At 40.3% G+C, this 16,697-nt stretch overlaps 2 protein-coding genes across 6 annotated transcripts in view; one reads left to right on the top strand and one right to left on the bottom strand.

Annotated features, from left to right (window-relative positions):
- LOC106092815 (endothelin-converting enzyme 2) overlaps positions 1–16,697 on the bottom strand; it is a 441,390-nt gene that overhangs the window by 51,182 nt on the left and 373,511 nt on the right. The window lies entirely within an intron of this gene.
- Positions 5,343–13,773, top strand: LOC131995333 (uncharacterized). 2 transcript variants are annotated; one of them, XM_059363959.1, is made up of 3 exons: positions 5,343–5,472; positions 11,926–12,871; positions 13,286–13,773. In XM_059363959.1, exon 2 carries the CDS (start codon positions 11,929–11,931, stop codon positions 12,865–12,867), a length of 939 nt encoding a protein of 312 aa, XP_059219942.1. In that variant the 5' UTR covers positions 5,343–5,472; positions 11,926–11,928; the 3' UTR covers positions 12,868–12,871; positions 13,286–13,773. The 2 variants fall into 2 exon arrangements, with proteins under 2 accessions (XP_059219942.1, XP_059219941.1); XM_059363958.1 differs by lacking the exon at positions 5,343–5,472 and having other exon boundaries at positions 11,572–12,871.

Below are 16,697 nucleotides of genomic sequence, written 5' to 3'. Positions count from 1 at the left end.
AAGGTTGTCTCAATCTAACGATAGGTCACATAAAGATCTTGCAATATCAGTTGGCGCACAGCATCAATGGATTTTGGAACAACAACTGATTTTGTACAACCTTCACGAAATTCGTCTTGGAGTGAACTACGACCTAGGTTGAATTTACCATACAATCAATAAACACTGACCCTTGATAGAGCTGGATCGCCAAAAATTGAATTAATTACGTCGAAAGTACTAAAAATTAATCGCACGAACAAAAAGCGCTCGTATGTCAAAATAGCGCTTTCAGTTGGCATATTGCAACACAACTCCGAATTGTAAAAGGCAAAAGGTACATATGAAGGAGTTGATTACCTCCAACAGTGGAAATGCCAAAACCGATCTTAGTCCCTAAGGGCCCGATACCAGACTACTTATATGACCTACGTTGATTGCATGGTTAAAATAAGCAGCTCTTTTGAGACAACAAGACCGGAGAGCAATGCCACGAATGCAAATCCAAATAGTGAACTTTCCGACGTGCATCTTCCTTCTTGCTACACCGAACTTTTCCATAGGAACTATCTTTCTTGGCCAACTTTCCGCGACTTATTCACCGCCATTTACATTAAAAACTCTCGTTTGTCTCCGGTGAAGAAGATGTTCTACCTGAATAACAAGACGCGAGATGAAGCTCGAGAGGTTGTTCGGAAAGCGCCGTTGACGAACGAAGGTTTAGAGATTGCATAGAGGGCGCAACAGGTCTGATAACCCTTTTTGGGTTACAAAAAGTAACTGTCGAGTCCGGGCCTCATTAAAGTTCATTCAAAAAACTATTAATCGTATTTTTGGGTTGCCCAAAAGGTAATTGCGGATTTTTTAAAAGAAAGTAAATGCATTTTTAATAAAACTTAGAATGAACTTTAATCAAATATATAATTGCCATTTTGTTCGATAACCTTTTGCCATCTTCCTGGCAAATTCAGAATTCCACGCTCATAGAACTTCTGGCCTTTATCTGCAAAAAACTGAACCAAGTGCGATTTTATAGCCTCATCATTGCCGAAAGTTTTACCATTTAAGGAGTTCTGAAAAGATCGAAATAAATGGTAGTCTGAGGGTGCAAGGTCAGGGCTATATGGTGGATGCATCAAAAGTTCCCAGCCAAGCTCACTCAGTTTTTGGCGAGCGACCAAAGATGTGTGCGGTCTAGCCTTGTCCTAGTGGAATATGACACCTTTACGATTGACCAATTCTGGTCGCTTCTCCTTGATAGCTGTATTCAATTTGTCCAATTGTTGACAGTAAACATCCGAATCAATCGTTTGGTTCCTTGGAAGCAGCTCAAAATATACCACACCCTTCCAATCCCACCAAACAGACAGCATAACCTTCTTTTGGTGAATATCAGCCTTTGAAGTGGTTTCAGCTGGTTCACCATGCTTGGACCATGATCGTTTTCGACTAACGTTGTTGTAAACAATCCATTTTTCATCTCCAGTTATGATTCGTTTTAAAAACGGGTGGAATTCATTGCGTTTAATGTGCAATCACAAGCGTTGATTCGGTTTGTTAAATGAATTTCTTTCAATACATGTGGTGCCCAAATATCAAGCATTTTCAACAGTCCAAGACTTTTTATGTGATAATGAACGGTTGATTTTGGTATATTTAACTTCTCTCCTATCTCACGCTCAGTTGCATGACGATCCAATTCGATTAATGCTTTAATTTGGTCATCATCAACTTCATCGGGTTGGCCAATATATCCACCCTAAGGCTCTACAATGTGGACATTCGGAGCTGGGATCCGATTTTTGTTTTCTTGTGTTGGACGAGGCATATAGAAAACACATTGTCCTTATGGGAGCAATCGGTTAACAACAAGACAGAGTGTCCTTCATGCCGCTATCAGCCTCTAGAAACTGTTAACGATCTTACTGATCATCCTTTGACATTCCAGGGGCGCGATCCAGCAAGAAATCCGTCTTAGGCTTCAAATCTGAAGAATGTCAATTCGTATCAAAACAGCTTAGCGGCTGCTCCATGCAAACTTTACCGGATCAATCGCACATTATTCGTCTTTACCCTAAGTTTCTTACCATGTGCTACAAGGAAAAATGGAGTGTATATGGAAACATAAACTTTGCCTTAATTGTAACGAAAATGACATGCAGCGAAAAACTGCAAAAGCGTCCCTCCTGAACCCACTACTCTTTCTAGGCCATTCACGAACACCGGTATCGACTTCGATCTTAAAGCATATACGGGACGTTCTTGTGCAAGTATTAAACGATATGTGTGGATTTTCGTTTGCTTTGTGACTCGAACAATTCATTTACAGGTGACCACTACTCTTTCTACTCCGGCGTGTTTAGCGGCATTTCACCATGGGATGCACTAAAAACATTTATTCTGATAACGATAGGAACTTTGTTTTGTATTTGTTTGCGGACTCTGGGAGGCTGTGTTAAAAAGCTTTAAGGAACATTTTGGGAAATGGCTGGTGGTCACGCGTTTACGTTTGAGGAATTTACGACTATTTTGACGGTAAAAGAGGCATGTCGTAATTCCCGACCGATCTCTCTCATGTCCGAAACCCCCAATGATATGTTGGTATTAACTCCTGGACACTTCCTGACGGGTGGTCCACAGCTTTCTGTATGTGAGTCGTCTGAAACCGAAACCAACCTGACAATACTTAACCGATGGTGGAGAGTGAAAGCTCTAAGCCAACAATTCAGCATAAGGAGATTGGAGATTGGGTGGAATATCGAAGGTATATCTGGGAAAAGGCAAGTTAGTTAGAGTTGCAGATATTTTGACTGCAAAGGGAGTAATCACGCGCCAACTTTTGAAAATCGTACTTCTTCCACCTTGTTAAATTCATATAATACCTCCTTATACTTTTAGAATGCCTTCAGTAAAAAGCCGAGTTACCAAAATCCGCCACACCAAAACCGGATATCCTTGCAAGATCTGGAAAGGATCTCTTGGTATTCGCTATTGCCAAAAAATCCTAAACGTCTTCAAGTGGTAATCTCCAACAACTATTGTCCAAACTGCCTTGAGCCATTCATCCGGATCCTGCTTCTAATCACTCGAATACAAACATTGCGGTGGAAAACATCACTCCTTTTTGCACATTCATCAAAAAGGCAGCCATGAACAAAATTGCAAAAGAGAAAAATCTGGTAAATCCGCAAGACTTCCCTTGGTGAGGAATCGATATGCTCCGTCAAAATTCGTGCGCGACAAACGCCACATACATCGCTAGAAGCAATGATGACACTTGTTCAAGGTACGTTTGAACATGAAGTCATGTGCACCCATGTGCAGACATGCGTTCACGTATGCACATGACCCACTGTGCATAACGGTACATTGAAGTAAGTTCTTAATCGCTGATTCCGCCTTGATTTCATATTTGTTTACCTGGAATTGTTGCTTGTAGCTTGGAAAGTTGACCGTTTTCGCGGGGTCCAAGTGACAAGCAACAACCAGAAAAAGATCAGTCTCGATTGAAACCTTAAACCCGCGAACCGTGCTCTTTCCCCCCTCGAAGTGAACAACAAGTGAACCAACAGTGAACATACATACAAACATATATAACTAGAGTGAACATTGCAACAATAAACTTTGAAACAGTGAACTAATATATTTAACATTTTAGACACAAGTGACACAACAACAACAGACTCAAGCACCAAATTCTAAAAGCGACCCACAATCTCAGTACAGAAATAAACAACAATCAAAAGTGCGGGACACTAACAACACCAACCACAACCAAAAGTTCGGGCCACAATTAAAACTATAACTTTATATTGCACAATTCCCTAACATTAAAATAAAGCTGCATTTTTTCCTATTAAGATTTAAATTTGTCTACTTAAATCTACATATGAAATTTATTAATCAAACCCTAAGTGAAACCTAAACTAATTCAATCGTTTGTTCCCAATACAAATTTTGCTATCTAAAACTAAGTGTAATATTTGCTACTTAAACTAAAAATGAATTGCTCTACTTACCCTAATTAAAAGCAAATAATTAATTCTAAAATTCTCTAACTAATGCTAACTATAATCAATTATTCAACTCAATTGGCTACTTATATCTAATGAAATCTAAAAGCACTGAAAAATAACAATTACAATAAACAATTACAACAACAATGAATTTAAACACTTAATTCTCCCTCTTTTTATTCCGAAAGGCAAAACCCTTAGTCTGACCCCAAACATTTGGTCCATTACGAACCGGATAAGTGGTTTTTTTAAATAATTAAAAAACCAAAAATCAAAAAAATTTTCTGTTTTCTGCCCAAAAATAATTCATTTTCATTTCAAAAGACCCAGTGACCGAAACACAAAAAATTCGCAACAACAAAAGTGCAGTGACCCAACAATTAAAAGCAAAAGAAATAGAGAAAAGTGCGAAAAAAGGGTTGGTTACACACAACCGTACATACATACACGTATGGACGGACGGCCAACACAAAAATATCAAAACACATAAAAGATCAGTTTTGGCCATTTATTAAAAACACAAAATAATACACAAATCACAAATTCATCACAAATCACAAAAATATATAGCGGCTCTCAGTGTTCTTCGTTTGGTTGTGGCATTTATTTTATTGAAAATTTGATAAAATATTCCAACCAAATGAAGATCAAAACGAAATAACAAAAGAAAATAATAACCAAATTGCAAAGTGACAATTAAAGTACATAAAGACTCAAAAAAAACAAAAACTAATTAAATTAACAGGGTGACCCGTGTAAAAATAAAAATAATTAATTAAATTTTAATGTGCAAAAAATTGACCCCAAAATCATTAGAAGTTGTGGTAAATCAAAAAAGAAGTGTGCAAAAGACCCAAAAACTTGAAAGTGACCCGCACAGTGGGACAAAAGTGGCAAAAAGTAAAAAAAAAAAAAAAATTAAAAACTTTAAAAAGTTTTGAAAAAAGTGTTAAATTCATATACAAAAGTGTTTTTGTTCTAAATAAAGGAAAAATTACATAAAAATTTAAAAATTCAACGATTTGTCGTCCAACTACCGAAATTGTTCACAAATTTTGTTTGTGTGTTTTGATAATTTTTCTAGCAAAATTGTTAAATAACGCATTTCCAAAGCAAAATCCCATAAAAAGCGTAATAAAATCAGTAGTTGCACGCCAAATTTGTTAAATTTGACCCAAAATTAATAATTTTATTTTTCTGTTTTTGCCTTAAAAAATCAATTCGGGACGGTCGCGCAAATAAAAAATACAACAAAACTTTTTAAAAAACTGTACGCTTGGACCTTGACCAATCGAAACAACCGCTACAACGGTCATTTTCCAAGCTACAAAATTCAAAAAAACCCAACAACAAAAATCCACAAACCTACAAAAAGCGAACAATAAAAATAGACGCTTCAAAAAAGGCGCGCAAACAGCACAACAGCAACACAGCATCACCAATATAGACCCATACATACACACATACATCAATCAAAGTGAGTACCATTTTGTTTTTCTATTAAAGTGCGCTTGGGTATTACGTCATACATAACCTTTTTTTTCAAAAAGGAAAAGTTCATACATTAACCCAGCGTACTTTAATATTGTTTTTGATCGATTTTGATTATGAATCGCTAATTCGGTTGTCTGATAAATTTTGACCCAAATTAATTTAATCCAAAGTGAATTTGACCCCGATATAGCAGACCCTACTTTCAAGGCAGTGTGTAGGATTTTTGGGACAGACAACCGTGGTATTTTTGTAAAGAAAAAAAAAAAGTGTCTTAGTAAAAATTGAAGTGCTTTTAGAAAAGAAGAAGTTTTTTTTATCAAGAATTGTTTTTGTGTGAGGAATAACGAAAATAATATTGCGTGCTGGCCTCATTTGTCTTCGAAATTTTAAAACTTCATTCTATTGCACAAATTTAAGTGGAAACGGTCGGAAAGGACTGTGGTTGTTTGTGCAATCCTTTGTTGTTTTTTATACAGAAAGCAAATTGACCCAGCGAGTCAAAGCAGTATTATTGTAAAGAATCATCTAGTTCTGCATGCCAAATTTTGAAAAGTGAAAGTTTAATTTTTTTTGGAGAAAAATAAATTTTTTTTTTTGCAACTTTAATTCGAGCGGAATTAAATTGCTGGTGTATTGCGATTTGAAAGAAATTTTTTTTAAAATTTTTTGCGGCTATTGTATAATCGATATCATCAGAAATATTAACCTGTTTTTTTTTCCTAGTGACCCAGATAGGACATTTATTACGAATTTTGTAAAAGGTTTCAGGTTTGACCCTTAGATATTTGACCCATCATCAAGACACACATTTTTTTTTCGCATTAGGTTTTTTAGAAATAGATTTGATTTCTACAAATAACCAGGTTTTTTGGACATTTTGTTGTAGATTTTTCCTTGGTTTTATAGTTTTTGAACCTATTTAAAACATATACAAGCCAATTACAAAATGGATAAGAATTTACGCGAAAGATTTGTAAACTGTGTGAATGATTTAGTAGATTTTGAAAGCGTTTACTCCGCGGCTAAGTCAGATGATAATATACATTCGTTAGAAATCACGCGGGTAGAACTCAATTCTTTATGGGATCAAATCAAGAAGGCATACTTAGATTGTAGGGACCGCATTCCGGAAAAGGATGAGACACCTATAGATAAAACTAAACTTCGAAATAATTACAAACAGGCACTAGAAACTTATAAACGGTGTTTAAGCTCTCTTAACGGAGAAATTTTGGCCCTTAACGAGCAACAAGATCAAGAAAAACAGGAGAGAATATCGATGACCCAACAGCGAGACAATAATGATTTTTCACCAGCTCTAAGATTGCCGCCCTGTGACACAGATGTCTTTAAAGGGGGATATCGCGAATGGCCCACCTTTAGGGACTTATTTTCAGCAATTTACATTAACAATTCAAAATTAAGTAAAGTCGAGAAGTTGTTTCACTTGACCCAAAAAACAGCAGGAGAAGCCCGCGAAATAATTTCCAATGTTCCACTGACCCATGAGGGTTTCGACATAGCGTGGAGAAATCTCGTTCATAGGTACGAAAATAAACGCATGCAGGTAAATGAGCAATTGCGAGCTCTTTTTAATTTACCTTCGGTTTCCGTTGATAACGCGTCAACAATCCAGAAATTACAGCGCACTATAGGTAGTTGTACCCAAACTTTACAGACCCTTGAAGTAGAAACGGGGGGATGGGACCCAATCTTAGTTTATCTTGTGTCAACCAAACTACCAAGAATATTTTTAGAAGAATTCGAAAGCAGCCTAGCAGATTGTTCGTCTCTTCCATCGTGGAATCAATTAGATGTATTTTTGACCCATAAATTCAAGACCCTAGAATCAGTCGGCAATATCAAGCCACAATATTCGAGATATAATCAACCCAGATCGGAGTACGATAAGCGGGAAAAGCGAGTTAATAGTTTTCAAACAAATGTAAATCCCAATTTCAAGAACACGGGCTCAAGACCCAGCAACAACACACAATCACACTATAATGCTCAGAATAACAAACCGGTTTGTCAACTTTGTAAATCCAATCATTCTTTGCGAGAATGTCCTCAATTTCTAGAAAGGTCAATCAACGATCGAATAAACATTGTTAAGACCAGTCATCTTTGCTATAACTGCCTTTCTTCGGATCATGGAGTCAGGGAGTGTAAAAGTCGTTTTAGTTGTAGGGAATGTAGTCAACGACACCACAGTTTGATACATAAAGGCAACCAGAGCCAGTACCCTACAACAGGCACACACCAACGAGGCGGAGCACGACCTAGCACCAGTGCTGCCGCTCTCAACACTTTAGTTCAACCCGGTAGACAGGAAGCACGACCTAGCACCAGTGCTACTGATCCTACCACCCTAGCTCAACCGGTTAGCGAATACGCACGCCCTAGTACCAGTGCTGACGCTTTAACCACCCTATTACAACCATCGGTATCGCCAAATATACAGTCCACACCTTGTTTAGAAGCACCTTGTTCAACGACTTTGACACTTCAGGAAATCAGACCCACTCCGCAACCCAAAGAGACACTTTTGTTCACAGCAATAGTTCAAATCAAATCTAGAGGACATAGATATGATGCCAGGGCAATCATCGATCCTGGGTCACAATCAACTTTCATTTCAGAGAAAATTAGAAACAAACTACAACTTCCAACAGTTAAGAATTTAATTCATGTCACAGGTTTAAGCGACGCAGTTTCTGAAACATCGACAAAAGCTTGCGTCTTCAATCTTTGCTCACGAGTAAATCCTAGTTTTGAGCTGGAGGTTTGGGCACCAGTCTTAAAGACCCTACCTTCTCATTTACCAACACACAATTTAAGGCAAAATCAATTTGGAGATTTTGCACACCTTAGTCTCGCGGACCCTCGATTCTTTGAAAGTCGACCCGTGGACATGTTAATCGGATTAGATATTGGACCCCTTATATACACAAAAGGCGGTACTATGAAATCCTGTGGATCACTTTTAGCGCAGGACACCGTTTTTGGGTGGATCATAGGAGGACCCATTACGGAAGACCCTAAATCCGACAGACAAATCACACTTTATAGTGCATCATCATTAGAAAAGATAATCACTCGCTTTTGGGAGGTGGAAGAGACCCCAAAAAAGGTTTTGAGGTCAGCAGAAGATATTTATTGCGAAAATAATTACAAAAATACAACACGACGTAATGAGGCGGGGAGATATATCGTAACTTTACCTTTTAAAAGCTGTTCAGAGATCGGTTCATCTAGGAACATCGCATTGGCACAGTTTCATAGAATGGAGAAAAAGTTGTCTAAGACCCCAGATATTAAAGCACATTATGATGCAGCCATATTAGAGTATTTGGAATTAGGACACATGAGGAAGGTAGACCCAAACAGCGTATACAAGACCCCTCACTACTACTTACCTCACCATGCAGTTATCAAACCAGATAGGGTTACCACAAAACTTAGAGTGGTTTTTAACGCATCTAGCCCAACATCAAACAAGAAAAGTCTTAACGATATCTTACATACAGGACCCATACTTCAGCAAGACCTTGTGCTACAAGTGTTGAAATGGAGATTTTTTAAGTACGTCTTCAATGCAGACGTGACAAAAATGTATCGTCAGATCTTAGTAGACCCCAATCAAACAGCTTTTCAAAGAATTCTCTTTCGTAAATCAGAAAACCACCCAATTGAGGATTACGAACTCTTAACTGTTACCTTCGGCATAAATTGCGCCCCATTTTTAGCGATTAGGACCCTTCTCCAGTTAGCAGAAGACGTGAAAGATTCTCATCCGTTAGGATCAAGAATTATTAAAGAAAATTTATATGTCGATGATGTATTAGCGGGCGGACACTCCATAGAAGAAGCTACAGCAGCTAGGAAGGAATTAGCCTCCGCATTAGAATCAGCTGGTTTCGAGCTAAGAAAATGGGCGTCAAATGACACACGTTTGTTAAAGGATTTAAATGAAGACATGCTTCTTCCAATAGATTGGTTAAATATTTCCGAAGCTTCTTCGACAAAGACCCTAGGAATTCGTTGGAATATATCAGGTGATAATTTCACTTTTACGGCCCCTACAGTTGAAGAAAAGCAAATGAGCACCAAGCGAGAAGTATTATCAACGATAGCAAAGTTTTTCGACCCATGTGGATGGTTAGCGCCAGTAATAGTTGTAGCCAAGTTAATCATGCAACAGGTTTGGCTAGATAAGGTAGAATGGGACGACTCGTTGAAGCCAGTGACTCAAATGAACTGGAATAACTTTGTGAGAGGTAGCCATTCTATAGACACTGTATCGATACCAAGATGGGTTCGGTTTACACCTGCTAGTATTGTGGAAATACATGGATTCTGCGACGCGTCAGAAAGCGCATATGCAGCCACAATTTATATACGCGTTGAACACATCGATAGAACTGTAGACACTTTTCTTCTAGCAGCCAAGACCCGAGTAGCCCCAGTTAAGAAAATCTCTCTGCCAAGGTTAGAATTATGCGGTGCAGTTATGTTGTCAAAGTTAACAAATGCCATTGTGCCTAAGCTTCAATTATCAAAGTTTACGACCCATTTCTGGACCGACTCTACAATCGTTCTAGCCTGGCTACAAAAGCCACCATGCTCATGGAGCGCTTTCGTTGGTAACAGGGTTTCAGAGATATTAGAGAACGTCGGCGGTGAGAATTGGAAACATGTTGACTCAGAATATAATCCTGCAGATGTAGCAAGTCGTGGCTGTTCTCCTGACGACTTAATAGCTCATAATTTATGGTGGACGGGACCCCAGTGGCTCAAATTGCCGCATGATCAGTGGCCGCAAGACCGAGTTAATACAGACACTAATCTTGAAGCAAAACAAGTTAAAGTATTCGCAACAGGCACTTTTGATGACCCTTTGACTCGATTTTCGTCTTTAGCTAGAGCATATCGTGTTTTGTCTTACGCCGTTAGGTTCTGGCGTAACACAGGTTCAACTAGATCCTCACTTAAAATTTCATCGCAAGAAATAACCAGCCCAGAGCTCATAGACACAAAGATGCGTCTTATAGTGGCAACTCAGAAACATTACTTCGTTGAGGAATACAGTTCTTTGACCCAAAAGAAAAGGCTTTCACCTAGAAGTAGTCTTTTACCATTCAACCCCTTCATAGATAGAAAAGGAGTAATTAGATCCAATGGTCGTTTAGTTCAATCGCCAGCTTTGACGTACAGCGAACGTCATCCAATCTTAATCCCATATGATTCGCGATTTGCACTCCTTCTAGTGGAATTTGTTCATAAAGTCTCAATGCACGGAGGCAATCAACTTATGACCCGGCTCATCCGTACGGAGTTTTGGATATTCAGATTGAAACAGTTGATCAAGAAAGTTATACACAATTGCAGAGTTTGTACCCTATATCGATTAAAGACTCAGACCCAAATTATGTCATCTCTTCCACCCGAGCGTACTACTTTATCCAGACCCTTTACGAATACAGGGGTAGATTTTGCAGGACCCTTCGGAATCAAAAGCTTAACAGCACGAGCGTGTTTAATAACCAAGGGTTATATCTGCATATTTGTTTGTTTTGCGACAAAAGCCATCCACTTAGAAGCAACAAGTGATTTATCGACTCAATCATTTCTGGCGGCATTAGCTCGTTTCATAGGAAGGAGAGGGTGCCCAGAAAAGATATATTCCGACAATGGAAAGAATTTTATAGGCGCAGCAGAAATGCTCAAGAAAGATCAGAAAGAGTTTATGAAAAGTTTACAGAGCAGCGCCATTCAGCAACATGCTCATCAGAATTTAGAGTGGAAATTTATTCCTCCAGGAGCTCCCCATATGGGGGGATTGTGGGAGGCAGGAGTTAAATCATTCAAGATACACCTTAAGAAGTCTATGCCCAAAATGAACTTCACGTTCGAAGAACTGTCAACCATATTGGCACGTATCGAGGCCTGCCTCAATTCACGACCCCTTAGTCCAGCTTCTGAAGACCCTAACGATTTAGCACCCTTGACCCCAGCTCACTTCCTTATAGGCTCTTCCCTTTTGACCCCGGCAGAACCCGACATCTCAGAGGAGGACATAACGCTTGCAAATCGGTGGAAGAGATTAAAGATTATATCCCAAAACTTTTGTCAGAGGTGGAAGTCAGAGTACTTAAATGAGCTTCACCGTAGATACAAATGGAAGTATCAGCAAGATAACATACAGGTCAATGATTTAGTTGTCATCAGGGATGAGAGATATCCCACCGAGTGGAAGTTAGGACGAGTTTTTAAAACATACCCCGGTGTTGATCAGAACACTCGAGTTGTAGACATTCGAACTTCCAATGGCATAGTCAGTCGACCCATAACTAAGATTGTCAAATTATTCTCAGACACCCCTAGCAATTCATAATCACATCAAAACACGGTACTCACGAGATTTTGGTTACAGATAATGGCCGGATATTTACCTCGCCCAGAGTCCCCACGACCCGCCAGACCCACACGCCCTCGCTTCGACCCACGGGAACCCAGGTATCGCCCCGCATCTTGGCAGTATGCCTGTGGCCTCTGCCAGGAGGACCACGCCATACGGTCATGCCCGCGGTTCCGGCAAATGACACCGTATCAGAGATACGAGACAGTTGAGAGACGGAGTTACTGTCGGAACTGTCTGGCGCGCAGCCATCTGGCCCCAGACTGCCCCGTGGTCACTGCCTGCCGGACATGCGACTACCGCCATCACACAATGCTGCATGGAGCCCCACAGCTTAGGGAGACATACGGCAGCTACAGCCCGCCCCCAATGGAGATTGCCAACCCACGGCAACTTGCAATCGAACCAGCCAACCAGATGCCCATCGTCCAAGGCCCTCCCCCGGTCGAGATACCTTACAGCCGGGCCACTGTTTTTGTACCCACGGCGATGGTGGAATTGGCACCCGAGGAGCAGGACGAGTGGGCTGGGGTACGGGTACTTTTGTGCCAGGCATCGACCATCACCCGAATCGCGGCAGCCACAGTAACTCGCCTGGGGATACCAACGAGAGAGCGCAGAGGGCACCGTCTGGCAACAATAAGACTTCGGTCAAGGCATGCGTCGAGGAGGACCATGTATACCATCCAGGCAGTGGTGACCCGGGATTTGCCGCGACGACCCTATTCAGATCCCATCATTCCCGACCCCACAAGCAGCCTAAGATCCCTTCCTTTGGCAGATGCTGACCCTAGGGGCAACGAACCAATCGATGTAGAGGTAGGGGCCGATGCCTACGCCCACCTCCGGAGGAGTGGTGTTGTGCAACCCGGATTGGGAGCCGTCTTCGCCCAGGAGACAGATTGGGGATACGTGTTCGTCGGCCCAGTCACCTCACAGGCAAGAAACCAAAATTAAAAAGGTAAGATGTCACTTCGTCACTTGGAGGGGGAGAATGTTCAAGGTACGTTTGAACATGAAGTCATGTGCACCCATGTGCAGACATGCGTTCACGTATGCACATGACCCACTGTGCATAACGGTACATTGAAGTAAGTTCTTAATCGCTGATTCCGCCTTGATTTCATATTTGTTTACCTGGAATTGTTGCTTGTAGCTTGGAAAGTTGACCGTTTTCGCGGGGTCCAAGTGACAAGCAACAACCAGAAAAAGATCAGTCTCGATTGAAACCTTAAACCCGCGAACCGTGCTCTTTCCCCCCTCGAAGTGAACAACAAGTGAACCAACAGTGAACATACATACAAACATATATAACTAGAGTGAACATTGCAACAATAAACTTTGAAACAGTGAACTAATATATTTAACATTTTAGACACAAGTGACACAACAACAACAGACTCAAGCACCAAATTCTAAAAGCGACCCACAATCTCAGTACAGAAATAAACAACAATCAAAAGTGCGGGACACTAACAACACCAACCACAACCAAAAGTTCGGGCCACAATTAAAACTATAACTTTATATTGCACAATTCCCTAACATTAAAATAAAGCTGCATTTTTTCCTATTAAGATTTAAATTTGTCTACTTAAATCTACATATGAAATTTATTAATCAAACCCTAAGTGAAACCTAAACTAATTCAATCGTTTGTTCCCAATACAAATTTTGCTATCTAAAACTAAGTGTAATATTTGCTACTTAAACTAAAAATGAATTGCTCTACTTACCCTAATTAAAAGCAAATAATTAATTCTAAAATTCTCTAACTAATGCTAACTATAATCAATTATTCAACTCAATTGGCTACTTATATCTAATGAAATCTAAAAGCACTGAAAAATAACAATTACAATAAACAATTACAACAACAATGAATTTAAACACTTAATTCTCCCTCTTTTTATTCCGAAAGGCAAAACCCTTAGTCTGACCCCAAACAACACTTAACAATCGTATATCGATGGAAAATCCAAAGCAGTCTCTGCCAGTATTTTTAGTATTCAAGATTCCAATTCTATAAAAGCGATACCCTCGCAATTGGTTCTGGAGCGGATTTTGACTCAAAAATCATTCAACCGGGTCTAGTACCTAGCAACTCCGAGCTTCCGGTAGCCTTATATACAATACTTGGGTTTGTATTATCCGGATCTTGCACGTCATCGATCTAATCCCTTTACTGAAACAACGAAGCCATAGAAATGTCATGACGGACACAATGACTGAGAGTCTGTTCAAACCAGTGACAGCAAAGCGGTAGACCTCTTAAATTTAGATTAGTCGACATAGTTTTGGAATGCTCACAGTCCCATCATTGTGACCATCTATCATTCTTTGTCCTTCGGGCCTGATCTTGAAAACTTAGCTTATATGTTGCTAGAGGCATGCCCACAGATTCCAGTTTTCCTGGAATGTGTAAGGTAGTTCCTAGTCTCGCAAGCTCGTTCGATTTAAGATTCCCGGGATATCTCTGTGGTGAATTTTGAACTGTTCAGCCTACTCGTTGAGAGATCTGCGACAGTCGGGGCGGTTTTTGTGTTCAGAAATACGTTCTCCAGGGATTTAATAACTGCCTGATATTTATGTCATTTGTCTATATTACATTATATCTTAGCCATTCCACCACTTCCTTAATAGTATGAGCTTGATACATAATGCAGTGGTCGGGTAACCTTTTCGATATGACAAGTTCTAGATCTTTGGAGTACACAACAAAGCCCATCTGGACGACTAGTTTGGAACCATCCATATAGAAATCTATATAACTTCTATTTCCAGGGACATCGTAATTCCAATCGATTCTATCAGAAAAAGTGGTACAGTATTTGAAGCGCCGTCCACCAGACCACAACACTATATAGCATTATAGGTCTGACAACTGCAGTATATACCCAATGCATGAAGCGCGGTCTAAACCCCAACTTTTGCCATATATTTACGAAGCCCCGTTTCGACCCTACAGCCCGTCTGCATAGTGTCTATCATCTGTAAGCCTTATCACTACACTCCTGAATGTGACACTTCCAATTAAATTTCCTGTCCATGATCACTCCGAAGTATTTGACAAAATTAGCCCACCTTCGTCTTTTTCGTGAACAGGCAGATTTCAATCTTCTCTGAGTTAACATTGAGACCCCTGGGTCAAACCCAGTAGTATGTCATCTGCAAGATCCTTTCGGCCCTTCTGCATAGCTGGCCCGGATTCTTACTTCTTAGAAGTATTATAACATCGTCTGCGTCCGAAATAAGTTATTTATGGTGGTCACCCATAGGAGTAGCGACAAAATGCTCCGCGGTGGCGTGCTTTCTGCCACTTCGTCCCTTACATTCGCTTCGAAGGACCAACACAATCCTTATTTGTGCCCATGCCCCAACGGAAGACAAAGACGACCACACCCAAGAAATTTCTACGAGCGCCCAGAGAGAGAGAATGACCGCTGCCCACCCATGATATTAAAATCGTTCTGAGAGATTTTAATGCAATGATAGGGAAGAATGACATCTTTGGTCCAAGAGTCGGAATGTTTAGCCTCTACGAGGTAATGTCCGATTATGGGTTGAGGCTAATAGATTTTGCCGCGGCAAGAAACATGGTTAGCAGCACCAGATTTCAACATAAAAATATTCACAAAGCCACATAGCTGTCACCCGATCAAAACACGAAGAACCAAATTGATCACGTTGTGATAGGTGAAAGGCATTCACCCAGCGTGTTAGATGTACGATCGATCGTGGAGCGAATATAGATTCGGATCATTACTTTGCTGCAGCAAAGGTTCGCCCTCGTTTGCGCATGGCGAGAAAAGTACGATCTAAAACTCTACGGAAGATCAACATTGAAAAGCTGCAAACAACAGATGGCTGTACTTGGACACCGGAAGCCTCCCCCAAATCACGCATGTTACGACCAAGAGCGTCGAGATGCTACTGACGCCAAGAATGCGGCAAACAGAGCAACCCTGCAATCAGTAGCAATGCGCAAGATGAAGGGGGATATCGGAAGGGAGATATGAGTGTGCGCGATGTACAGGAGTCAAAATGGAGTCCAGAAATGCTACCAAAGTATAAAACCTCAAACCGACGGCTTTGGTGCATGCACATCCTACCGCAGAGACAAAGAAGGAAATCTAGTTAATGATATTGATAACATGCTGAGGATATGGAACGAACATTTTACCTCAGAACAAGCGAAGAACTACAAGGCACCAGAAGCCGACGGGTTATCCGCTGAACTATTTAAGACCGCAGGCAAAACGCTAATAATGTGTATACATCAGCTTGTCGGCACAATCTGGCTAGAAGAATGCATACTCGATGATTGGAACCTCAGCATACTATGTCTCGTACACAACAAAGGAGACAAGACGGAATTTGCCAACTACAGAGGATTAAGTCTCCTCCCCATCGCATACAAGGTACTCTCGAGCGTACTATATGAAAGATTAATACCTAAAGTCAGTGAGATAATTGGGCCCTAGACCTGGTAAATCCACCGTAGACCAGACACTAACACTGCGCCAAATCCTGGAAAAGACCCGAGAATGACAAATCAACTCCTGCCATCTATTTGTTGACTATAAAGCCCCTTTTGACAGCCGTTCAAAAGTATCTCAAGTCATGTCTGAGTTTGGTATCCCTGCAAAATTAAAAAGACTCTTCAGGATGACACTTGCTGATACACATTCCTCAGTAAGAATAAAAAAGAACTTATCCGATCTATTGAATACCAAACGAGTTTTCAGACTTGGAGACAGCTTATCCTGCTGGAGAAGATTATACGA

This window comes from Stomoxys calcitrans, chromosome 2 (genome assembly GCF_963082655.1).
Source record: "Stomoxys calcitrans chromosome 2, idStoCalc2.1, whole genome shotgun sequence".
Classification (NCBI taxonomy): domain Eukaryota; kingdom Metazoa; phylum Arthropoda; class Insecta; order Diptera; family Muscidae; genus Stomoxys; species Stomoxys calcitrans.
The sequence above is the reverse complement of the archived record's forward strand: the minus strand, read 5'-3'. Positions and strand labels throughout refer to the sequence as shown.